This window comes from Mirounga angustirostris, unplaced genomic scaffold, assembly GCF_029215605.1.
Source record: "Mirounga angustirostris isolate CCGP_5_RB_7025 unplaced genomic scaffold, mMirAng1.0.hap1 SCAF_3, whole genome shotgun sequence".
Taxonomy (NCBI): Eukaryota; Metazoa; Chordata; class Mammalia; order Carnivora; family Phocidae; genus Mirounga; species Mirounga angustirostris.
Window position 1 is genome coordinate 144,815,199 of NW_026991711.1, and position 25,803 is coordinate 144,841,001.

The 25,803-nt window shown below is 35.8% G+C and overlaps 1 protein-coding gene and 1 pseudogene across 1 annotated transcript in view; both read left to right on the forward strand.

Moving 5' to 3' along the window:
* The first annotated feature begins 5,739 nt into the window (after window positions 1-5,739).
* PPP1R1C (protein phosphatase 1 regulatory inhibitor subunit 1C) overlaps window positions 5,740-25,803 on the forward strand; it is a 57,641-nt gene continuing 37,577 nt past the window's right edge. Inside the window, exons 1-2 of the mRNA XM_045868408.2 lie at window positions 5,740-6,101; window positions 7,779-7,839. Coding sequence (XP_045724364.2) covers window positions 6,021-6,101; window positions 7,779-7,839 — 142 coding nt within the window. The 5' untranslated portion in view covers window positions 5,740-6,020. The remainder of the gene's footprint in view (window positions 6,102-7,778; window positions 7,840-25,803) is intronic.
* Window positions 15,875-25,803, forward strand: part of LOC123838394 (mitochondrial-processing peptidase subunit alpha-like) — a 43,244-nt pseudogene continuing 33,315 nt past the window's right edge.

Sequence of the window (25,803 nt, forward strand, 5' to 3'; positions counted from 1 at the left end):
AGAGTGATTTGCAGTGTAGAAATCATCACCATATTTACAAAAGGTAGCTTTATGTCACTGGAGTTGATTGTGACCTTGTGGATATGAGAGCCCAGTTTTCCAGACCTTCTATTGTATTAAGAGAAGCTAGATATCTTTTATTTTTGTCTTAAAATGTCATCTCAATTTAAAAAAATACCGTGTAGGCAAACAAAAACTTTCTGTGACCCAGCGTCACCCATCATCTTCCTACCCAGGTCTCCTTTCTACTTCCTATTACCACTTTCTATCATAGCATCTTTACCTCAATGCTGCTCACTTGTTTAGGATTTTGCCTTCTTCCCTTAACTATAAGTTCTTTGAAGGTTGGGACCTTATCTTGTTCATATCCCAGTGGTGTGGCATTGAATTTGATGCTCAATACATATTTGTTGGATGAATGAATGATATTTATGAAAGTATTTTATAAACTAATACACTTTTATGTAGAGTCAAGAATTGCAATTTCTATAGTTCATATAATAATCATCTCCTCCAAATAAAAGGTAGGAAAGACTAAAAGTAAGCTATGGAAATGAATGAAAGTGAAAGTTACCAAAACAAATGAAAAAGGGGTTGGGTAAGGAGAGAGTAAGATTGGATTCCCACTCTTCTTCCCATTACTCCTGTGCCTTTGCTGGATCTGAGCTGAAAGTCTTCTTTATAGTTCACCTGGCCTAATATTTCAAAGGTCCCCTGGTCCACATCAGGCTGTGATTGACTCTGTCTCCCCATGAAGTTCCTTTGCCTGAGCTGTCCAGTGAATTGCTTCCCCAAGGGTGGTGTCAATAAAGTTGCATAGTGCCTTGGGTCTCTCAAATGAAGCTGAACTCTACAAATCCCTAGAGTTCCCTGTCTCTGAGGTGAACTTATTGCTCTAGCCTCATGGCTGATAGAGACTTACTGAAAACCCTTCATGGGTTTCTGATTTTCTTTAGTGAACCTGCCTCAACAAGAATAAAGATGAAACGATTGAGTGATGACCCAGGAAAATATTATACGTTAAACAAAATGACATGTCCATAGCTAAGAGGAAAAAATAACTTGAGCATTTATATAACATAGTAGTAATTCTTCAATTCAACACATATTGTAAACACTGCATTAGTCAATATGGGGATCCTAGAGTAAATCAAAATTGTTAAAGTGAAGACAAAAATATGCAATCATAAAGCAATTAAGGAACAATTTTAAGGAACATGGCAGGCACTAAATGAATGAATGAATCAATGATGTCAGCCTTTAAGCAATAAGAGTGATTGCAAGTACACTTTTATACTTAAGTACTGTGGGGATTCAGATTTTATTATAAGATTCTAAAATAGCGAGCTTAGGCCAAGAAGTCTTCTTATAAGTATAGAATTTGAAAAAAATATAAGATTTTAAAATAGCATTGGGGTGCCTGGGTGGCTCAGTCGGCTGAGCGTCCAACTCTTGATTTCAGCTCAGGTCATGATCTCAGGGTCATGAGACTGAGCCCCGCAATGGGCTCTGTGCTCAGTGTAGAGCCTTCTTAAGATTCTCTCTCTCCCTCCCCCTCTGCCCCTCCTCCTGCTTGCTCTCTCCCACTCAATAAATAAAATCTTAAAAAAAAATAAAAAATAAAATAAAATGGATGAAATTAGAAGATGTTATGAAGGAATTCATATGATTAATGATTTCCCTGGGAGAAATTTAATTTAAATAGGTACTGGGAGCTAGTGGCCCACTTCATTTATATTAGTGGTATTTGACCACATTTTACAGATACACTTCTTTGTCCCAATTAGGTATTGGTGCTTTACTAGTAATTTGCTAATATTAATATTGGAAGTTTTGGAATTCTCCAACTATTTGCATTAAAAATAACCGAGATTATTCTACATAATCCCAATTATAATGTCATTCTTGCTTGCATTATGATAGGCTTTCCTTAATGAAAGAAATGAAGTTATAGCTAGAACTAAAGGAGGAGACATAAAAGGGAATGCATCTCAAATATGTCTGCCATCATCAGAATGTTGAAAACATGCAGTTGAAAACCACTGTATTAGGATTAGAAATCTTTTCAACAGATATGTATCTAGACACTATCATATGTTGTCTGCTTTTGTTCATTATGGTATTTTCAGCATTTAATGTAATCCTACATATTTATAAACATGTTTAATAAATATTTGCTTTTATTTTGGTGATATTCAACGAGCTAACCAAATGTTAAACAAAATAATACCTCATGATATTCAATATACTGAAAAACCTTATTTCCTGACAATATCAGATAGGTGATGCCTAAATGGAATTATTTGGTAAGATTAGATGGCCAACGTTATGCTTGTTCTGTATATATTTAGGATAGGATAGAAAAGGATTTCCAGTCTAGGAAGGAAGCCTGAAGGAACACATAACACATTGTTATAGAATAACATAAAACTACATATAATTAAATACCAGGAGAGGAACAAAAAGAGCAATGCATTTTATCTGGAGAATCTGAGGGTAACTTACTAAGAAGTGGGATTAGAGGATGAATCCAATTTGGATAAAAGGAGGGAGGGCAGGAAAGCTTCCTGGGAAGGTAGGGGAGGCCATAGAAAGGCTGGCTGTGGGTTAAAGTGTGGCCTATAGGGGAGTCTTGAAGAGCTGTGGAAATAGGGTCAGATATTATAAAGAAAATCAGGAAGGCCTAATGGACTCTTCTCTTAATGTACTACCTTCTTTATTCACAGTATCACTTACCTTGAAGAGAGACTATAGTTATTGCTTATTCTAGAGGCATTTTAAATCTTTAATGATAGAACCCATTACTTTAAAAAAAAAAGTAAAATTGTCTTCTTTCAAGTCAGCTTGGTGACTTAACACTCAGCTCTAGAGTCTCCATTTTATTCTGATATCTAATTTGAAATGTAAAATCTTCTTGGTTACTAGTATCCTATAATCTGCTACTTTCTTTCCTTTATTCATATGCCACTTCATCTTAAGATCTTTTACCATGGAACTTGAATGGTTAGAACATCTAACCATTGTAGGTTCTGTGCCTTCCACCAACTTCTCTGTAGGCCCTTATGTGCTATTAGCCATCTGATTAAAGCCCAGGCTCTAGGCAATATCATGAGCATTTGAATCCTGTTTCTGCCACATATTAGCTGGGTAACCTTGGGCAAATTACCTAAATTCTTTGGTTCTGTTTCTTCATTGTAAATTAAAAAATGAGGATAGCATTAGTATTTACCTCAAGGGGTTATTATGAATATTAAATAAATTAATGCAGATAAAGCACTTAAAACAGCACTGGGCACATGGTGAGTGATATATAAATGTTAGCTATTACTATTATCTCTAATGGGGAGAAAAAATGTACATCTGAATTTAGTATAACTATACTGCTCATGTAAGCTCATTAAAATTTTTGATAATTTCACATTTAAGTTGCATTTTAAGTGATTCTCGGAATAAAATTTAGCTTGGAAAAGACCTCAAACATCTTCTAACACAATTTCTCTTCCAGTGCCGTAGCAAAAGGCCTGGCATGGAGTAGATGTACTACCTATTCAATAAATACGCCCTATGTGAATGAGTGACATTGCAAAACAGAAAAGACAAACGGGTAGTTATTATACTAGGTAGAAGTATGCTGGGTGCTTTGGGAGCACAGAAAAGGTGAGTCTAAACCCTCCACAGAGAGAAGTAAATCTATATAATCTACCTAGAGGGCACAAAACTCAGCTGAGTCTGAACGATGCACAGGAGTTGATCTGGTGAAGAAGAAATTTAATGGGTCTAGATAGTTCTTTTATACTATTCTGGTCAAACTATTCAAAATAGGGCAATTAGTAAATGAGAATGATTTTGTTGCTATTTATACCATAACGTGCACTGGAATTGCAATTTATCAACCCATGTTCTAACCGGTATCAAATTATTCCAAACAGGAAGGGTTTCCTAGTAATTCATATTAAAAATGTATATGTTTAGGCCTTTTGAAAAGTCTAATTGAAAGAAAAATAATAGTTATCTTTTACTGAGTAGTTATCATGTACTGGCTTTATAATGAACTCATAAAGAATTAATTCATCTAAACCTCACAAGAATAAAGTTCTCTTACTGCCAACTGATAAAGTAAGCAAGTAGAAGAGTCAGGGTTTGAACTCAAGGCTGCCAAGTGCATGCTCTAAATTACTACACTAAGCGAAATTTTGGATTGATCACTCACTAGAAATGCTGTCTTGTTTTCCTTTTGTATAATTTGAAGAAATATTCAGAAAAATTACATTAATGATATTGATTCAGGATTCATGCTGGGACTTTTGTAAACTGTTACGCAAAATGTAATTTATAAGTTTCCCTTCAACACTACAAGGATGAGCACATCTCAAGATGTCTTGCTCGTCAGCACTATTCTCCAGCTGAAAGTGTTTTCACATCCACATCCACATCTTCATTTGTTTTTTCCCCTAGTGGGTATAGAAAACTACTTGAGTAATGCATATTACTTTCCATATTCTTTCAACAGAACATTGCATACTTAAATCATTAAGATGGATTCCTGGTACGGACTCAGAATTTAAACAAAAGAAAGAAAACCTCATTTGTAAATACCTGGAATAATATTCAGTACCTAAATATATTCTATAAATCCAAAAATGTATCAAAAACCTAGTATTCTTCAAATAAAGTCTTTCAAATAAGAAAGTAGAGCACTCAAGTTCTTTCTCCCATTAAACAGCTTCATTTTCAGGCTTCCTTCACAAAAGGATCTGAATACAGGAAGGCCATTTTAGCTCTGCTGTTGCCTCCCCTTAGATTTTAACCGATGTGGAGACCAGGTCACTCTCTCCCTCTACCTTCACCACTAGCCAATATGACCATCATCCTCCAGCATTCTGGAGATAACCCCTTTTATGCTTTTTTTTTTTTTTTCTAAGTCCTTTACTGTATGTATATCCCTACTATTGACAATAAGCCACAATGTTGGATATCATTAAGTTTCACTAATGTTTTCTAGTCACTTCTGTATTCTTCCAAATCAGAGGATATAACTGGCTCCACCAGGAAATGAAATAGAGGTCATTACAGCAGCAGTGACTTTCAAGCTGTTTGCTAAATTTAGCTGTCCAATACTTTCCACTCTAATGAAAACTGTGAACTACAATTATAGAATGCTGGAACAGAACAGCTTAAAGGTCACCGAGTCCAATCTCCCATTGTTTTTCTGATGAAGGTATGGGGGCCTAGACACAGTCTGAGATTTGCTTGAGGACACAGAGCTTGTTAATGGTAGAGATGCAACTTGAACTAAAATCTGCTCAGTCCGGGGCAGCGGTGTCCATATTACTACACCACAGATGCTCTGCTTCCCATGGTCAGTCTTACCTAACTAGATCTCGCAGCAGAAATATAGCTGATATTATTGGTTGTGGCTTACCTTCTGCGGCCATTCATCAATTTGGTGCCTGAATGTGAAATGGCAAAGGTGTCTGACTTACAAGTTGCTACAAGAGAAATGAAATTATTTCATACCCAAACCCTGCCCCCAACTCTAAAAACTTCCTGCTTTATGTTCATCAATAATGAATGGCCCATCCCTGCAATACTCAGAGGGAGCTTACATTGCACTTTTGAGCAGCCGGTTAGTAATGTACAGTGGATAGAGCCTTTCTTTCAAATCCCAGGGCAGTGGGTCCTTCAAGGCAAGCATTGCATTTTCAATTAGCTGCTGAGTGAATGCCTGGCATGTGTATTAGTGAAGAAGCACACAATTAGCTTATTGTTTCTTTCTGTATTGTGCTGAGACGTTCTAAGAGATTGGTGGGGGAACAGACAAGCCAGGCATCACTGTGGAGTTGAAGAAGGGATTTACTCAGACCTCGGCATCTTCACTTGCTCGCTCTGGAATTACAGCTATTTATTACGAAGTGCCCTGTGTGGCTGGGTGGAGTGTGCCTGAGGAAACACATCCCAGACACCACCTGGGGTTAGTCTTTCTGAGCCCTTCCAGTCTCTGACTAATTCTCGTCATTATCATGGAGCCCAACAGTCCCAAAAAGATACAATTTGCTGTGCCTTTATTCCAGAGTCAGATTGCACCTGAAGCAGCAGAGCAGGTAGGTGGAATTGGGTGGGGACCAGTTCCTGTATATAAAGTAATACGGACATACATTCTTATTAATTGAAAGCTTCTCTACCTCTTGAATTTGCCTAACTTGGTGACTTCCCAGGATATGTGAATAAGAAATAAGTTGGTTTCCATATGGCACTTGTATTTGAGTTGCATTGGGTGACCTATTGACTAAAATGTAGCATTTCATGTGATAAAAAATTGCACCCGTTAGAGAAAAAAAATGGTTATATTAGTGATTCAGATTTGGATCAAAAAATCTGTTTGCTTTTGCTTACTAAATTAGCAAGTTCAACATTTAGAGAAACCTTAAACAATTCTCAGAATTAGCAACCTTTTATTTCATTATTTATAAAATAAAAAAGATTCATTTAACAATGAAAGCATTAAACTTTGAAATAATTTCAGATTATAGGGTTAATATTTTTTTAATGTTTTTCATCATATATTCAAAGCAGTAATTATAAGTATGTGTAATATATGATAGATAGGATTTGTAGGTGTTATGTATAATTTAAAAGACATTTTATTCAGATATTAAAAGAGTATTAAACATTTCCTGGATTCCTTTTCTATGTCTAATATACCTATATATCTCTATTTCTGTCTCTCTCTTTCATGTAAAATTGGTTTACATCTGTATCACCTTTCATATTCAGATTTATTTAGACTCCTGATGCAATGAAACCCCTTAAAAGACCATTTGTGGTAAAATTACAACAGTGGGGAGGCAAAAGCAGAAAAAATTTATGGGGTCATCAATCTAATTCATTAATTTCTTACAACCTCAATTATCATTGAATCCTTTTCCAAATATTTTACACAAAGTCTTAAAAATACTTACTGAATCTGAGACTCATAACTTTCTAGGATGTTTTGATAATCTGAAATAGATCCTCCCAGACTCAGGCCAGATAAATATAACCTTGAACTTCATATATCTATATTGAATGGAACATTGGTTCTGTCCTAGACAAAATGTCATTGGTAAATTTTATCCTCTATCCTACAGACATATATTTTAAGAATTTACCTATATATTTAAGAAATCAAGAACACTTTAGAAAGTCTAATCATAATATGCTCCTGTAACTCTTAAAATAAGAAAAAAAACCCCACATCAAACCTATTAGTTTTAAATGAATTACTTTCCTAAAATCCATACTCATTCTTTATTTGTCCTAAATATGTTACTAGAAAATAAGACAACCTTATAATATTAATTGAAATTAAGAACTCAGGCTGTTAAATTTAACCTGCTAGAAGTTTTAAGTTTTCTGAGCTTCTCTTAACCTGTTTAGAAATAAGGATAATGGATCTTGAAAGCATCATCATTATGGGCCTCCAAGAGAGCCATTAAAACTAGCAAGTCATCCTTGTCCCTATGCTGCATATTATTTCAGTGGCATCATTTGATTATACACAACTATTTCTTTTCTGTGGAAAGGTAGCTTTTTTGGTCAAAGAAGGTGATACTAATACCTGAAAGTTCTACTCTCTGGCTTTCCAAAATTCAAAATAGTGAGCACCTACTGTGTGCTCTCCAGAAATTTGCTTTTTTATGTTGGGAAAAGATGAGGATGGAACAGTTCTGCAAGCTGTAGAGTAACCTGGGGCAGCGTCTGACTCTCACTGACCTTAGCTGGGCCTTTGTTGTTCACAGATCAGAAAAAGAAGACCTACACCAGCATCGCTTGTGATTCTCAATGAACATAATCCCCCAGGTAAAGAAGGATGATGTCTTTGCATTGATAGAACAGAACAGAATTGTTTGAAGAACATCAGAGAGTATGTCATTGCCAAAAGGTTTCAATTTAGGATTTCAGTCAGTCCTAATCTAACAAACTAGTCTATAAAAATGGATCATAAACAACATCAGAAATATAGAAACTCAGTCAACAGTCTGCTTTTCCTCTAGAATGACACATTGGTGATGATACGCTACAAAATGGTTTCCTGTTTGTATAGAGACCGGTTTAGTGCTTATTAATGAGCATGGTGGAAAGTTGTTGAATTAGGTTCCGAACCTCAAATTACAGTCTAAGAGATGCTTATATCTCTATAGAGTAGGTTTTTTATTTATGAAAGCTTGTCATGGGGTGGGCAATGAGCTAGCACTGGCCACAGCTTTGTTGCTGATGTCATGTCTGAATAATGCAATTGACAAGTAATCAGATCAATTTTCAGTACTGCCCATTTGAGAGTCATTCTGAAGGGTTGCATCCATTTGTTGTGGTTTTACTTTCCATTTCCTGTAAGAAGTAAAGCTGCCTTATTCCTGATAAATGACTGTGATCTGCAATATACAAACATTATTTACTTATTGAATGGAGGTGATTTTTATCTCACATTTAAGTGCTGCTTCTAGAAATACAAGTAAGACAGCAAAGGTCATGGCATTAATTTGCACACAGGCAGGACTTGGTGTTGGGTTTTTTATAGGTCTAAACAATATGGGTGGACAAAAGGAGTTTGAATAACAGAAACATAATAAGTCTAAGTACAGGCTGTAGTGAATAATCTGTTTTAAGAATACCAAGGCAAAATAGTCTTTGATTTTTTTTTTTCAAATTCCTTTCTAATTACAGAAGCATACATAAGAAAGTAAAATTCTAATAGAATATTCATCATTGAGTCTAAATCCAGGAAGGTGTTCAGCTGATGGGAAACCAAAGCAAATTTATTCCTGATGAAAATAGGGTTTGTTTCTATTTCTATTTCTTTAAAGTGCTATAGCATTTGAAAATCATTTTCAAATGTATTATCTCAATAAATGTTAACTTATTTTGGTTTAGTAAGAAGTGCAAATGGTATGCACTTACAATTTACAAATAAACATAAAACTAAAATCTTCTGGGACGCCTAGGTGGCTCAGTTGGTTAAGCATCCGACTCTGATTTTGGCTCAGGTCATGGTCTCAGGGTCGTGAGATGGAGCCGTGTGGCGGGCTTCATGCTAGGTGTGGAGCCTGCTTAATATTCTCTCTCTTCTTCTCCCTCTGCCCCTCTCTGCCCCCTTCTCTAAAAATAAATAAATAAATAAATAAATAAATAAATAAATAGAAAAATAAAATCTTCTCAGATTGGAAGTCATTTTACAGCAATTTTCCATCACTGTCTTTGCTCACAGCAGCAACTTTTCTACAATGTCCTAGAATTTACCTCCCCCAAGCCAACCTTATAAGGTGTTGCCCAACTTGATTTCTTTTTTTTTTTTTTTTTTAAGATTTTATTTATTTATTTGAGAGAGAGAATGAGAGAGCACATGAGAGGGGGGAGGGTCAGAGGGAGAAGCAGGCTCCTGCCGAGCAGGGAGCCCGATGCGGGACTCGATCCCGGGACTCCAGGATCATGACCTGAGCCGAAGGCAGTCGCTTAACCAACTGAGCCACCCAGGCACCCTGCCCAACTTGATTTCTAAGTGTCCTGCTACAGGTATTATTACTGTTTGAACATAGTGGAGCTATGTAAATGACCCTTGTGGCTCTCATTCAAGCCCCCCAAAATAGTAACTAATGTTTTTTGAAAGCCAAATATGTGCCATTTATAGATGAGGGAAATAAGTATCAGAGTGGTGAAGTAATTTTTGTGGAAGTTACTCCACTGTAAGTGACAGATTATACAGACAAACTCAGATAAGTCTGATTCTAAAGCCCTTGCATTTTCTACTGCATGATGCTGGCCCTGCAAATTTCAGTTTGCATTACATAGTGAATTCTCTGTAAATGGGATTAGACTTTCAGGTCCTACTGACAAGCAAATCTGAACCTTAAATAAATCTTTTGTCTAGATCACTAAATTTAGTAGATTAGGAATTATACTTAAGTGTCCCTGTGAATCCAATTTAGATTTTCTCTAGAAATCCTTTTCTTACCAGACCTCCTAATCACTAGATGGCATTGTTCTATTTCCCTTATTGACTCCATACTTCTCTGTTTTTAATCACCACTGGAAAGAACTTAGATGCAAATAGCATCTCACACAGAACTGTGTCATTTTAGTAATGTCATCTCCCTGCATCTTTAGCCTCTTTTTGGAAACTAGAATAGTTTAAAAGGGACTGATTAGCCCTTGCCTGTGCATAGTAATGTGTATGACAACCAGAGATTTCTGGACTAACATTGGGTTCCTGCAGCAAAAAAGCCAAACACTACATAGCTTCCCTAGTAAAAATGATCTATAACCATGATTACTGGAGAAATAAATATAAGAACCAACCAAACAAACCAAATAAACAGCAACAAAAGAACAAACACCATACTGAACCAAATGAAACCTAGATACTAATCTTCACTATCGATGTGGTCTTGGTTGGGTAAGGGACAACATCTCCAAGCTTTATTTTCTCATCTATAATGTAGAGATAATGTCCATCCTTTCTACTTCACAAGGTTGTTGCAATGATTGAAAGAATTAATGTGAACACCCTTAAAAGTTGTAAAGTGCAGCAAATGTTAGGTGTCATTAGCTGATGTGTTCTGGAATACAACCTTTGCATGTGATATTTAAAAGTTAACATAGGAACAGAATTTTCATAATCTCATCTGTACTTAATATTTCTGACTGACCCAAAATTTTTTTCCAAATATTACCTGAACATTCTCTACAAAACAAAACAAAGTAACAGCAACAACAAAAACTTCAAGTGTTAAATGACCTTATTTAAGCAATTGTTTCTTCGAGCCCTAAAAAGCGATATATTCTTTAACAAATAACAATTGTGTACAGCTCTAAATCCTGGTAAACTAAAAAAACTCTTCAATTTTACTGAAATTTCCCAGAAAATAACTGAGTGTTCTTGGAATCACCTATCATTAATGCTACTTAAAATTCAAATCCCTGAAAATCTTTCCTTATTTCCAATTAATGTAGCAAAGAAAATTAAATTTTCCATTATAGAGACATAATTAACAAACCCTCCCAATTCATTTAATGAGACAGGTATCTTATAATCACTGTTAAATGAATTAAACATAGCTTCCCTCTAACCTTTCCTGGAGTTTGCAGAAATAGTCAGTTATAGAAGTATTTGAAAGACTGATTTGCTTTTAGTTTCAGAAAAACATGCATTGTTTGTATTTGATAGAGGGGAAACAGAATAGAAAGATGTTAACATGTACATCCAGACTGCTTGCTAGTTGATCTATGCTGGTCTAAACATATAGATGAGGCAGGCATTTGATTGGTAGGATTTCAGGGCAGCAAAATGTGCTCTCAGTCCTTTTCCATCCAATGGCCCAGAATTCTCAGCAGCAGAAGCACTATGGAAACAGATACACAACCTGTTTAGGATATATCACCCTTGGGCATAGGTTAACAACCATAACTTAAAACAATGGGAAGCAGAACTAAAAATTTTGAATTGAAGTCATCATGCCCCCCAAAATTTAATAGCAATGGGTGTGTCTTTATGGTGGAGAGAGCAGAAACAATGTGTTTGCTTCTAGGAATGACTCTAAAGAGCCAGATGGCAGTAAAAAGAGACTTGAAGCCTGACATGTAAAGTTAGAAAAGGACCAAAGACAAATTTTAACTTTTTTTCTTTTTTTTTTAAGATTTTATTTATTTGACACAGAGACAGAGAGGGAGAGAGAGCACAAGCAGGGGGAGCAGCAGAGGGAGAGGGAGAAGCAGACTCCTCACTGAGCAGGGAGCCCGATGCGGGGCTCGATCCCAGGACCCTGGGACCATGACCTGAGCCGAAGGCAGATGCTTAATGACTGAGCCACCTAGATGCCCCTAATTTCAACTTTTTCAAATATTTTCTGGGGCTACCAGTCTAAGTGACCTTGTAGCAAACTGCTTATTTTTCTGTATTTTCAATTCATCTTCTGATTAAGGGCCTATTGATGATGAGCTCTCTGAGGCTATACCGTATTGTCTATTCTTATACTGTGTGCTGTTCGCTTTTACTCTTGCATAATCTGGAGCTAACTGCTTTGGTTTCTGTATTTTTATTTAGAGAAATACATACAAATCCTCTCTATTTAGAAATAAATGGCAATGCCAACTTTTGCAATTTACTTCATCAAATTTCTAGATTTAAACATTATTTGTCTTTAAGTAGACTTATGAGAAGACTGTATATTTGGCTACCAGTATTAGAAATCTAGAATTGGAAAGAACTTCAGAAAATACCTAATTTAACCACACATTTTTGTGAAAGATAAAAAATCAACCCAAGTCCCTGAGACTTGCTCCACTTCATATATCTCAAAGAAGAATCCATAATTACCCCTACTCTTCAATTCTAGATCCAATAATTTTAGATGTTAGAAAATAGTTTTATCAAACTTGGGTGATATCCGCACTTTATTCTAAAATAACTCATTTACGCTCTTCAATAAAAGTTTATTTTATTTAAATACAAAAAATAATTCTTTATTATTTTCTTTATTATTTTTCTTTATTACTATTCTTTATTATTTTTCTTTATTATTTTCTTTTCTAAATTGAATACTCCTAGTCCCTATAAGGGCCTTAATGAACTCTATCCAAATTTTCCTTTTCTCTTGGCCTTTGGAACCCAGAGCTGGACATGGTCTTTCAGTAAAAAGCTAACCTAGGTCTTCTGAATAGTAAAGTTTGTGGCATTCATTGTCTTCCACTTACTTTAAGTAGAGACAATATGGTTACAATTAAATTTAATGGACCTGATGTCTATCATGCATGAGTGAACTTTAAGAGGCCTGGAGCTTAGTGAAGGTTTGGGTAAGTACCCAAGAGTTTGGGCGCCATTTAAAAGTTTACTGTACATCTAAAAAGTGGGACCAGAAATACAAAGTAAAATAGTTTTCTGGGGCCATTTATTGAACTTCCTATCACAGCCGAATTTGGGGGAGATCGACTTTCTCTCTGACACTTTTGGCTTTAAACATTTTTAGAAATGAGGAATAAAAACAAAGCATTTTCTCAAATAGGTGAGGATCCTAAAAATTAATTAATATGAGACACAGGAATTAAATATCACACTTATCTCTGTTCAACCTTGAGATAGTAAGATAGTAAGTCTAGTCAGTAGAGAGAATTGGGTCTCCCAATTAATTGGGCTGTTTGACGCCACAGACTGAAAAAGAAGCCACAGTCCATTCTGGATGTAGCATATGACTTTCTAAATGGGGCTTGCACTTTAGGACTCTGACACTAAGTTAACTAAAGCTCTGGATTGATAACCCTGAGACATTGGATGATAGCTAGAGAACATTGCTGGACTGAGATTGAGTTGTTCAAAATAGAGGGGCTCCAGGAATTTCTGATGATAGGGAGGTTTTGCAGGGTCAACAAAGTTAAAGTGGAGATTTATTTCCAGTGTTAGGACATTCATATGCACATAATCTCTTATCATGGAGATCTTCTGTTTTACCAAATGAATGATTTGTAGTCAAAAGGCAATGGGCACCTTGAGTGCAAGCTCCAAGAATCACACTGAGGATTTTCCTGGAACTTAAGGATAGGTAGGAAAATCATCAACCCTACACCTGAGGTGCCTGTCACCTCCAAGGACCTCCAATCAAATGTACTCAAAAAAAAGCTATAAGGGACTCACAGTCCATACAGTTTTGGTTCATTCTCAGTTTTCTTATCTTCTGTGGAACTGTTGTTGTAATTCATTATGATCCACAATCCTTGCTGATTATTCAGCATTTATTTTGCCTTTTCACTATTAATGGCAATATAAAACAAAGAAAAGTCCAATATTTGAAGATTACTTAGGAGTTAACTGGTATTAATTTCTAAGGAATTTTTAGAAAAGCCTTTTTCTTCTCCTCAGCATTTATTTCTATGAGTTATTGAATGCCAAACCATGCTGAATAATTTAAAGACAAGTGACGCAGTGACTTTCAGAGATTCATGTACTGCACAATTGATTGACTTATTTTCCCATAAATACTCAATCTGGGCAGCCAAGTAGCCCATTCAGTCAGAATGTTAACTGTGAGCCAAAGACGAGGTTCCAGTTCTTAGTAATGCCAAGGTTTGCTATACTGTAAGTATTCAAAGGAACTAGCATAATCTTCAAATTAAATGAATGAAAAAATGAAAGGGCAAATCATAAAACTATGAAATAGTTTTATTTCTACTTCATTTCAGCAAAATTACTACTTTTGCTCATTTTGAATAATAATATATACTGCTTATTTTTGTGTTGATTTTAATTAGAAATACCTTAGTGAAATATGACAGAATGACAGTAGGGGTCAATTCACTTCATTTTTCTTGTTCTCTGTTTGCCTACTTGTGGGGGGATATTGCAGGTGAAAATAACTCGGAGGTACTTTTGCATGATGTGAAGAGACAGTATTGGTAGCAGGTAGAGCACTGGCTTTGGAGTAATACGTGTGTTTGAATTTCAGCTTTGCCAGTACTAAGTGTGTAGTTAACCTCTATAGGCTCAGTTTCCTCCTTTTGTAAGGGGGATATTGAGGTGTGAGAAAATGCTTAGCACAGTGCCTGCAACCAAGTAGATCCTGAAGACATGCGACCCCCTGCATCATTATACCCATGCTGAGAAACGCGGTGTTCTCCTAAAACTTACATTTATCAGAAGATGACCCAGGTCCTTTCCAATTCTGGCTATGGTGTCAGATAGTGTCAGTGTCCTCAAGAGATGGGGGTTCTTGATAAGAGAGAAGATGTATCCTATCTCCTAATTCATCAGGATAAGAATACACAATCACGGAATTGTTATGTGTCTTATACTGTGATATTTGTAAGCGTGTCTTCCTTACAAATAAAATTTCCATGAAATAGGAGTCCTTTAGAATTTTCTTTAAAAAAAAGCAAGCTACTGGGGTGCCTGAGTGGTTCAGTCAGTTAAGCTTCCAACTCTTGATTTCAGCTCAGGTCATGATCTCAGGGTTGTGGGACTGAGACCTGTGTTGGGCTCAGTATGGAGTCTGCTTGTCCCTCTCCCTCTGCTCCTCCCCCTGCCGCTTACTCTCTCTCTCTCAAATAAATAAAATCTTTATTTTTATTTATTTATTTTAAAAAATATTTTTATTTATTTGAGAGAGAGTGTGTGAGACAGCAGAAGCAGAGGGAGCTGCAGAGGGAGACGGAGAAGGAGAAGCAGATTCCCCATAGAGCAGGGAGCCCGATGCAGGACTCAATCCCAGGACCCTGGGATCAGGACCCAAGCGGAAGGCAGACGCTTAACTGACCAAACCACCCAGGTGCCCCAATAAAAAAATCTTAAAAAAAAAAAAAAGGCAAGCTACTGATGTCTTTAAAGTTACAAAAGGCAATAGAGATCTTTGTAGCAGATTTGTATTTGACCAAAAATGAAATCCATATTCTAATAGTATGTGATTATTAAGTATAAAAATCTTTTAGAGATATCTATCAAACATTCATGTGATTGCTCACATTTATTTCCACTCCATTTGTTTTCACTTCCTTCCATACACTATCCCTGTGCCATATTTTAGCTAAGCTTTCTTTTTTTGTTTCCTTCTTTTAGTTCTTTTGCCAGATCTTAAAGCTTAGTCTAGACAGGCTCATTTGTGTAAATCAGTCTCCATCTTTTCCACCAATTTCTCTTATTTAAATTGCAGCATGAAACTCACTTAAATCTCAAAAATTTTCTCTGACTAGTTTCATCATTGTCTGGCATTTTTATTCCAATACTGTCTTCTCACTTCCAACTCTTAAAGCTATTTCTTGGTTTATATATTCAATACAATTCAAAAATATGTTTTGAGTCCTTATTCTAAATCCTCTAGGAACATGTGGTTTAGATAGTGGAGAATAATATGTCTACATGAACCAGGATACAACTGTAAATGACAGAAATCCCAACTGCTCAGACCATGGTAAGATTAATTCTGGCCAAGACATAGAGGAACTTATTTCACATGTTCATTAATCTATAAAGCATCTGTGTGACTTATTTTGATCTTAGGGCTTTAAGTTTTAAGGATTGGGTCAGAACTAAAATTTTACTATTTATTCCAAACTAGTATAATAGATATAGCTACTCAAACTAGTAGACTGAGCATCGAGTTGAGTAGATGTTAGATGCCCATGAGCTATTAAATTTAAATGGATAAAAAAAAAAAAGATTCTCAAACCAATGGCAATCCATCAAACTTTTTGGGTACTTACTCTAATTAGGACACAGTGTTAGCTGCTCTAGGAGATAAAGCAGATAAGTCACTATCTCTGCCCTCATGGAGAAACCTACTTGAGACATTTATAATTTGATACATGTATATTGAGAGTAGAATCAACAGCATGTGGCAAAAATATAAAATATATTTCAATTCAGTATAGAAATGTCTACATTTTGGGGAATTCAATTATAGTACTATAAAGTACAGTACAAAGACTAGGTACTTGATAAATGGCAACTATTATTTTGGGGTGGCAGGCACATGGCACTTAGGAGTAGAGACACTGGAATCACTCAGGTCTGGGTATAGATTTCAGATGGCTGCTTACTGCCTGTAAAGTTTATGCCAGGAAAGTGGCTTATCCTCCCAGGCCCATTAAGTGAGAAAGCTGGATTCAAGTGGCTCTGAAATGCAGGTTTCTTTTTTTAACATTACTATATTTCACTAAATATAAAATATATTCATTAGAAGCTATTCTGAGTCCTTTGAATAAGAAGATGTGCATTTTTGTGTCTTCAGAATAATATACAAGTACCACACCATTGTCGATTGTTACGGAGAGTTTAAGGGCACATTCAGTTTCAAATTTAAGATTGAAAAAGTTACAAACAGCTTTTTCTAATTGTTTCTAGTTCATAGCCATATTTAAGACAAACAGTAAATTAGTGGTACTTGACAACCTCTAATAAAAAATCTAGTCAAGTTCTGTAATGAATCGAGAGGAGTTATTTCCATGTTTCTTTATTTTAGAATAGCTCCAGAACAAGCTTCAAGCTTTGGGACGTTTTTTCCTCTTCTCCCACCATTTTCTACCCTTGAGTTCAACCAAGTAGTGATGTGACACTGTTCCAGCAATTCCAGACACAATCTGGTAGCAGAATTTACCAGGGGATTAAACTGAAATGCCCCAAGGCATCAGTCAGGAGACACAGATGATGAGTACCTAGGCTCTGTGTGGGACATTGTGATGGAGGATGCAAACTCCATTCAAATCTTTCAGATGAAACAAATAGACAAAACCACTATGAAAGAAAGAAAGAAAAAACACTGTGAGGAATGGGTGCACCCAAGTGGTAAGTTTCCATGGGACCTAAAGTTGCACCTTTCAAAGTTGTTACTGTTACTATACTCTACCTTCTATACTGCAAGTACTTTACTAGATGTAACACATTGTCCCTGACACTAGAAAAGCAATATACCTGGAGATCAGAAGGAACCTGTGAAAGCCTGAGGTAGAGAGAGGAATGTCCTGAAGCAAATGTCCCAGCTGCAAAGTAGTTGAAACCTGGGAATTCATCTCCCATTCCCAGTCTGTTTGCTGTCACTGTCTTCTCCATACCCTGTCCCCCTCAGGTCTTCCCCAGTATTTCAGCGGCCCCCGGCACATGCTAGAAAACGTTACATCCAAATCTGTGAGTCTTCCTTGTGTTGTGGGTAGAAGATTATGTTTGAATTTAACTCAACGACTTTGTATCACTCGGAGTAATTTGATATAGTGACAATTATAGTGCCTAACAATGCTAATTTGTGAAATAAATTGCCAAAATCTGCATCATCAGAGGGGGATATATTGACAAGTCTGGTTAGAATACAATTACAGTTTGACCTTGGCAATAATGCTGAGGAAAAAGTGCTGTGTAAAATAAGAAAAGCTAGAAAATTTGTTTCCTCCCTCTCTTCCTCCCTCTTTCTTCTGGGACATTTATTGCTTTATTCCAAAATCAGTAGTAGTAGAAGCAGTAACCTCCAAACTGCTTTTCCATGACTTTAAAACTGGGAGGTGGTTTGTATACAGTTGAGCCCTAAAGTTAGTATCAGTGAACATGGCATGACTGGGAATTGCTGTCTTAGTTTCCAATTCCATGAAGTACAGATCATGGTAACTCCAACACTGGTTGTGCTGCTGGAATCAAGTGAGATAATGTATGCTAGCAACACTATTGATGGTAGATTTGTTTTTTCTCCACTCTGGCTTGTGTGAGAGACTTTGGCAGACTTAATTATATAATTGGTGATTGACTAGGGCAACTTTACTTTTTCATAATTGATATGTGAAAAGCTGTAATTTATATCCTATAATTTACCTGTCCAAGCTCTTAATTAGCTATGATAAGGCACATGAGGTCTTCTCATGAGGAGCTCATATATTTAATCATAATCCTCACATCATTCCTATTTCTTGCTTTAAATAAGTCAGTTATTTCCTCCATTGTCTATTAATCTATATTATCTAAATTGTTGATAACTGTACTAAAGTTGAGATTTAGTTAAAGGAAAGAAAGAGAAAAATGAAAATAATTGTGTTAGATTATGGTTAATATTACTGCTTTATAATTTCTTTTCTATTGCCTCCTTTATTTTTGGCTGAGGGCTCTAAAACTGAATACAGGAAACTTGCTCATTTGCCATAGGTACCTTCCTACTGAAAATAACTTTTCCATATGTGCAGGAATTTCAGATCAAGCAGGACAGACTCAGGCTGGATTTGCTTTCCAAAGTACTCTAAGGATTATCCACTTTCCCTTCATGGATCCTAAGCACTGCCCACTTGCCCCTAATGATTAAAAGGTTTTCAAGAAATAATGCCAAAGACCCACTCACCATCACATTTCAGTGAAGTAAAATGTCATGAATGACTAAGCTAAAATGGCTCATCTCAAAATTCTGCCACAGGTCATTTGACTTGGTGAATAGCCCAGAATTCCTGCTTTAGTCAGCCAATGAAGGGCACCTTTTTGCTTAAGATCTTGGAGATGACCAAAGATAATTTCATATGCTAGTTCTATGGTTCACAGCTGTCACTGGAATCAAGGCAAAAACTAGCTATACTGTTTATATGGACACTTACAGTATAAGAAACATATGCAAATATATTCTAAAGTATATTTAGGACATAAAAGACAAAAGCATACCTCAAAGCTACATATAATTTTAAAAACCATATAAACTTAAAGGCAGGGGTGCCTGGGTGGCGTGATCAGTTGGGCAGCCGACTCTTGGTTTGGCTCGAGTTATGGTCTGGGGGTGGTAGGATCACCTGGCTCAGGCTCCCCTTGCTCATGTTCTCTCTCTCTCTCTCTCCCTAAAGTAAGTAAATAAATAAACCTCAAAGGCAAATTTAAAGTGGTTAATAGTAATGTATCTTCCTTTTGGTAATTTTATAGTTTGAAAACATAATTTTTACCTATAATATTTATGCTCAACAACTCTGTGAGATAAATATTATAACCTTCATTTTACAAAAGGAAGGTGATAGGTGAGCTGCTCAAGGTCAAAGAAGCTAGTAAGTTAGTAGTCTGAAATTTAAACATAGCTTATCTACCCAAGGTCAAAGCACTTTCCACTACATTAATAACATTCTTTCTACAAATAAGCAAAATTATACTCTTGTTATTTTATTTCTGTCTTCCTCATGGAAGCAAGAAAGCACACTTAAAATAAGCAAGTTCCTCATTGTAGCTTGGCCAAGTGAGATTCTGTTTGTTTGCTTGTTTATATTTATTTTAGAGAGAGAGAGAGAGAGACAGAGAGTGCTAGCAGGGTGAAGGGCAGTGGGAGAGAATCTCAAGCAGACTCCCCTCTAAGTGCAGAGGCCAATACAGGGCTCAATCTTCTGACCCTAAGATCATGACCTGAGCCAAAATCCAGAGTTGGACACTTAACTGAGCCATCCAGGCACCCTCAAGTGAGATTCTGTTTGATGTAATACCAGAATGTACTTCTTTCTATCCCAATGTAAGTGAGTTCATTCTAGAATGGCAATTCTACATCTTTTTCTTTTTATTTTCTTTGATAATTTATTAGATAAGAGGACCTTAGAGTTACTAATACTAGATTTTTTTTTATTATATAAGCAAAAAAATAACCAAACAGAAAAATAAATCTCATCCATTATTCCATTCTTAGAGTTAGATGCTGTTTTTTATTCATGTTTCTGTTTGCCTACCTTTATGTCTACACTTATTTAAAAAACCATTGTCTTGATTCAAAACATTAGTTGGAAGGCTAACATTTACATTTGGATTCTAGTTGACTCTGAACATGACTGATTTGTACACATACTGGGATGCCATCCTCCGTTCCTACCTACTGTAGTTTTTCTTATCTTCCTAGACTAAGATCAAATCCCCCTTCCTCCATGAAGTCTTCATTGACCACTCTAGCTGGAAGGCTTTACTCCAGTAGAAATAGCAACTCAGTGAGTGGATCCATTTGCTCTAAATGATTGTCGATGCCTTTGTCACCTAGTATTGCCCTGAAGGAATGGATTATAGAAGTAATAGTTTTTTTTTCTTTCTTTTTTTTTTAAATTATGTTATGTTAATCACCATACATTACATCATTAGTTTTTGATGTAGTGTTCCATGATTCATTGTTTGTGTATAACACCCAGTGCTCCATGCTGTATGTGCCCTCTTTAATACACATCACCAGGCTAACCCATCCCCCCAACCGCCTACCCTCTAGAACCCTCAGTTTGTTTCTCAGAGAAGTAATAGGTTTTAATGTGAGTCAGAAAAAGAAAGATTGGGTCACAAGGCCTTCCATGTGTTAACAGACTTTAGTTAAGTCTTTTCTGGGTAGCAGGGCTGCAAAATCAGGTTCTGAGGATCTGAGAAAGTAAATTTTAGTTGTAGAAGACTTGAGCTGGTTGTTTCATTATTTTCATATAGAAATGCTCTGAATTAAGCACCACAGGCAACTAGTGACTGCAGATACATAGATATTTTTGCATAATAATAATTTGGGGACTTCTTATGTTTTATAGGACAATTTAAAGCCTGAGTATGTTTTGTCTAATGACCAGTTTTATTCTTTTGCTGTCTTTAAATTACTGAAACAGATTTTAAAATGTTAGTAAAATGGTGATGGTGGAAAACTGAATATATAATCAGTTTGGCTGCTTTCTTACAAGAGTATGGGAGTTCAAGAGTTCAATTCAATACCATTAAATAGGAGTAATCTATCCCACTGAAAGACTATATACTTTCCTTCTATGTTAACTAGCATGTGGGTCCATAATTAGGGGGTAGGTTTTCTTTTCATTTCCTTTGAATTGTGAAATAAACATCTTACCTAGCAATTCCCCTTAAACTATCTGCTTTTTTCAACGATAAGCTACCAGAGAGTAGTTAGCAACCTGTAGTCAATACTGAAAATCAAACAGTTCATTACTTATCAAAAGCATTGAAAATGACACCATTTTATCTAAAATATCCATTTGACTGGCTTGCATGTAAGATTTCTGTGTAAGTGGAACTTAATGACTGCAAGAAAAATAATTTTAGAGTGGACCTTGTACCTTATTCTTCCTTTCCCTCACTTTTTACACAAGGAAACCACTGAAACAATTTACTTTGGCCCCAGTGAATTATTTACAAGCATATCTATACATAGCTTCACATTACAACATTCCAGCTGCTTTATTATTTTCTGAGTCAGATAAGATTGTATTCTATGTATTTCTGTTATCTGGGTACTTATTAACATGTCTATCATTATGGATATACTGCTAGTATAATACATAAAAATGAGTTCATTGCAGGCATCAGCTCCATTTCCTTATTTCTAACTTAACTTGACATTCTTTTTGGCAATTTTTCCAGACATACCACAATCCACTTTCTATTGAGATTTTTTTTCCCCTTTTAATATTAAGTTTTTCTGTGCAGCAGCTAGAACACAGAATTCCTCTCATTGTCTTTAGAGCTATAGGCCTACATTTCACCTCAGTAAAATATCTGAAAAGCTTTAGCATCAAGCTCCTATGAGAACACAGCTTTCTTAGATGTAAAAGAAACCTGAAACTTTGACATAAATTAAGAAGAAATGGAATATAATTTCCTGCTCCAAATTTTACAGACAAATGAATATATGCAAATTGAAATAAGATAAAACAAAAATAAAAACAACTTAAAACATAATTTATACATAAGTCATCAAATTTATATTTTATCAATAATGTAATTATGTAATAAGATTTAGAATGAGTAAGAACAGAATACTCAGATTTTATTTTTTATTAATAGCTTTAGTTTAATGTTTTGATGAAAAAAATGACTAAGAAAACACTGAGTGGATTATTTCAAAACTGAAAAATAAAATTACTGGCATTTAAGATTGTTCATTAATATCCTCATTATCTGCACTGATTTACATGCTTTAAGCACTCCAAATCCAAATTACAAATACAGTAGCATCCATACTAATTGTCACCAAACATTTGGTAGTAGGAAGCATATACGAAAAAAGATGTGTTTGTAAGTTTTTCCCAAATATCTGTACATTGTAATTCTCAATTTCTTCTTCTGTAACTTGTAGAACTATTCCATGCAGAGTTTTGGTGAAAACAAAAATAAAAACAAAACCCCAAAACTGCCGTCAATCATCCTGTTGGGACAGGGTTGGTCTGTATTTTCTCCCAGAAGCCAAGCAAATAGCAAGGAGCTTCCTTCGGTGAAGGGTGGTGGTGGTTAAAAACATGACAACTATGGTTGACCCTTGAACAACATGAGTTTGAATTATTTGGGTCCGATTATAATACATGGATTTTTTTTACAGTATTTTATATTGAATTTTTTTTAATACAGTACAGTACTCTAAATGTATTTTCTCTTCTTGAAGGTCTTCTTAGTAACATTTTCTTGTCTCTAGCTTATTTTATTATAAGATTTGCTTATACTGCATTTTCCAAATGAGGACCTTTTAACAGAAAATGACTTTGAGAATACCTATATACAGCTGTATTTTTAGCACCCACAGCTGAAAATAATACATAATGATAAAAAGCTACAATAAAATCAGTAATGCTTGAAAATGCCGTATTTTATAAGTACACAACAGCATCTCCACTCAACTGCAAAGTAGTCACAGGTGCATGCACAAAGCCAAATACTTATAATTCACTGACCACATGCACAGTGTGTAAGATTTCACAGACTCCTGTCATTGTCATGGAAATGGCCTCTGTAGAAAGTGAACTACAAGTCAGTCAGCTTTGTGATACACTGAATTCAATTAGAAGTCATTTAAATATGGAGATCAACTGTCACAGGGGACAGTTTGGAAAAGTAAAAATTCAGGAAAGAAGAAAGACATAAATTGTTTAACAGAAGTTAAGCATCATGGTTACATGTTATGTTGTCTCTGAGGCTTCCAAGTCAACAGTAGGCTATGAGTAATTAAGTTTTGGGGGAGTCAAAAGTTAAACACAGGTTTTCAACTGCATGAGCATTTGGCATCCCTAACTTCCACATTGTTCAAGGATCAACTGTTATCAACATGGTTGGAATTATAAAAGAACACCTGAATTGTCAAAATTTTAAACTACTGTGATAAGGCATATGTAATTTGCACTATATTTGAGACCTACTCTACATATTCTTGCCTGATCTTTTCCAAGTAGTATTCCTGTGTTTCATTACCTTTGCTCACTTTCTGTTCCTTATGGAATAATACTTAGATTCCTTAGCCTAATATCCAAGATCCTTGACAGTCTGGATCAACCCAAATTCTCCAACTCGAACTTTATTCCTGGGCTTGAACCTGCATCACTGGTCAGACAGGTTAGTTGTCCTCTAACCATTTCCACCTGAAATCTTTGAATGGAAATTTTGTCCTACTTAGAATGCCCTTACCATGACTTCATTTTACCAAATAGTTGCAATTTTTAATATGCTCAGCTATATTTCATTTTACTCATTTCTAGAAATATTTATCAGAAATATGTCTTCTAGCAGCTCAGAGCTAGAAAAATACTGCTAAGTAGAGTACAGTTTGGTAGTGGCTTAAATTCACGTTTCCCACATTCAATTACAGATGGACATTAACTCAGTCTCGTGGCATCTCCAACCTAATAAACTCTATGATAACCTCTATGATGTTTTTCGAATTGCCTGTGTGTGTGTGTGTGTGAAAATGAACCTTACCATTTGGACTTGACGTAAGTGTAAATAATCACTGAAAAAAAGTAATGCTCAATAGCCACCCTACCTTCCACTAAAACATCCTGTTTCATTAATTTTGACAAGCAAAGGAAGCATTCAGTAAAACTGGTAAAAGCCACAGTACTGGTTCTATTTTGGTCTCAACTGTATGCAGGATTACTTTCTCTAGGAATTCCAACTGATGATTAGTCAGATTGTACTTGACCATTTCAGTGATGAACAGTTTAGCTCTTTTTGAAGCATCATGGTTATGACTGGATAGCTCTAATTGTTAGAAAATTCTGCCTTACATCTAGTTGAAATATCTTTCTTGAATCTTTCAACTGTTGATCTTGGTATGTCCTTCTAAAAGATCTCAGAAAAAGTGTAATACCTATTCCAACTGAGAACCCTTCATATGTTTGGAGACAGACAACTCCTTTGCCCTCAGTTCTCTCTTCTCTAAAATTTTCAGTTACATTTAGCTTTCCAATTATGATATGATTTTCAGAAATCTCACCATTCTGCCCCATGGTGATACTCATACTTTTCAGCATAGTACCCAAATTTTACTCATTTAACAGTTAGTTATTGCTCATCTACCACAGGCCCTGTAGTGTGCAACATGTGATGATTCACAATGAAATGTGATGGAGTTTGTGCTAGCAGAAATACAGGATACTTTAGAAGCACATAGTAAGAGCACATAACCCAGTCAATAGGCTTAATGGAGAAAAAAGTTTAGAGAAACTTGGAAAAAAAAAAAAAAGCAGGGAAGACCAACCATTCAAGACAAAGGGCGAAAACATCAGAAGTAGGGCAGGGCATTCAAGGTTCAAGGAACTGAAAGGAGTCCAGTATGATGCAGCAAGGAATGGCATCACGTGGGGGTGGAGATCAAGCAGGCACTATGTTGGGGGGTACTATAAATATTTTTAAGGAATTATGATTAGGAACCAGCAAACAGAAGGGCTCACATGCTCAGATTTTATTCTAGAAAGGTCTCTGAGGCTGCAAAGAATGGGTATGTGGGAGAAAGCCTGCGTGCATGGACAGTCAGTGGACTTGCTTAATTGGATGGCAGAGAGGGAGGTGATGATAAAAAAGAAGTTTGAGTTAAGGCTATAGATGGGCCTTTCATACAAAGGCAGAGCACATTTGCGGAGGAGTGGAGAAAGGTGATGAGTTCAGAATGAAACACATTACTTTAGATATAGTGGATAAAATAAATAGCTCTCACTCTAATTCCATATGAAATATGCATAACATTCCTGGAAGTAATGCCTCAATGATGGAGGCACTGGTATTAAAAATTAGTTTACTAGAGCCTCTTAAGAGTAAGCACAATGTGCTTAAAAGGAAATGTTTACCGAGTAATTGTTATCTTAATAATGTTAGCAATATATCTACTATAGGCTCATTACAACTACCTGAAAAACAATTATTGCTCTTAATCATTAAAAAACTCCAACTAAACATATACATCACTAGTCAGGCAATTGAGATTACCGACTCACATCTACTTATCTGCTGAGTCACTAACATGCTGCCAGACAATCTAGGGGATGGGTGTTATCCTACCTCTGACAGCTGTTCCATATGCATGGGCTCCAAGGAATAACTAATCCTAAATTGCATGACCTCAGTTCAAC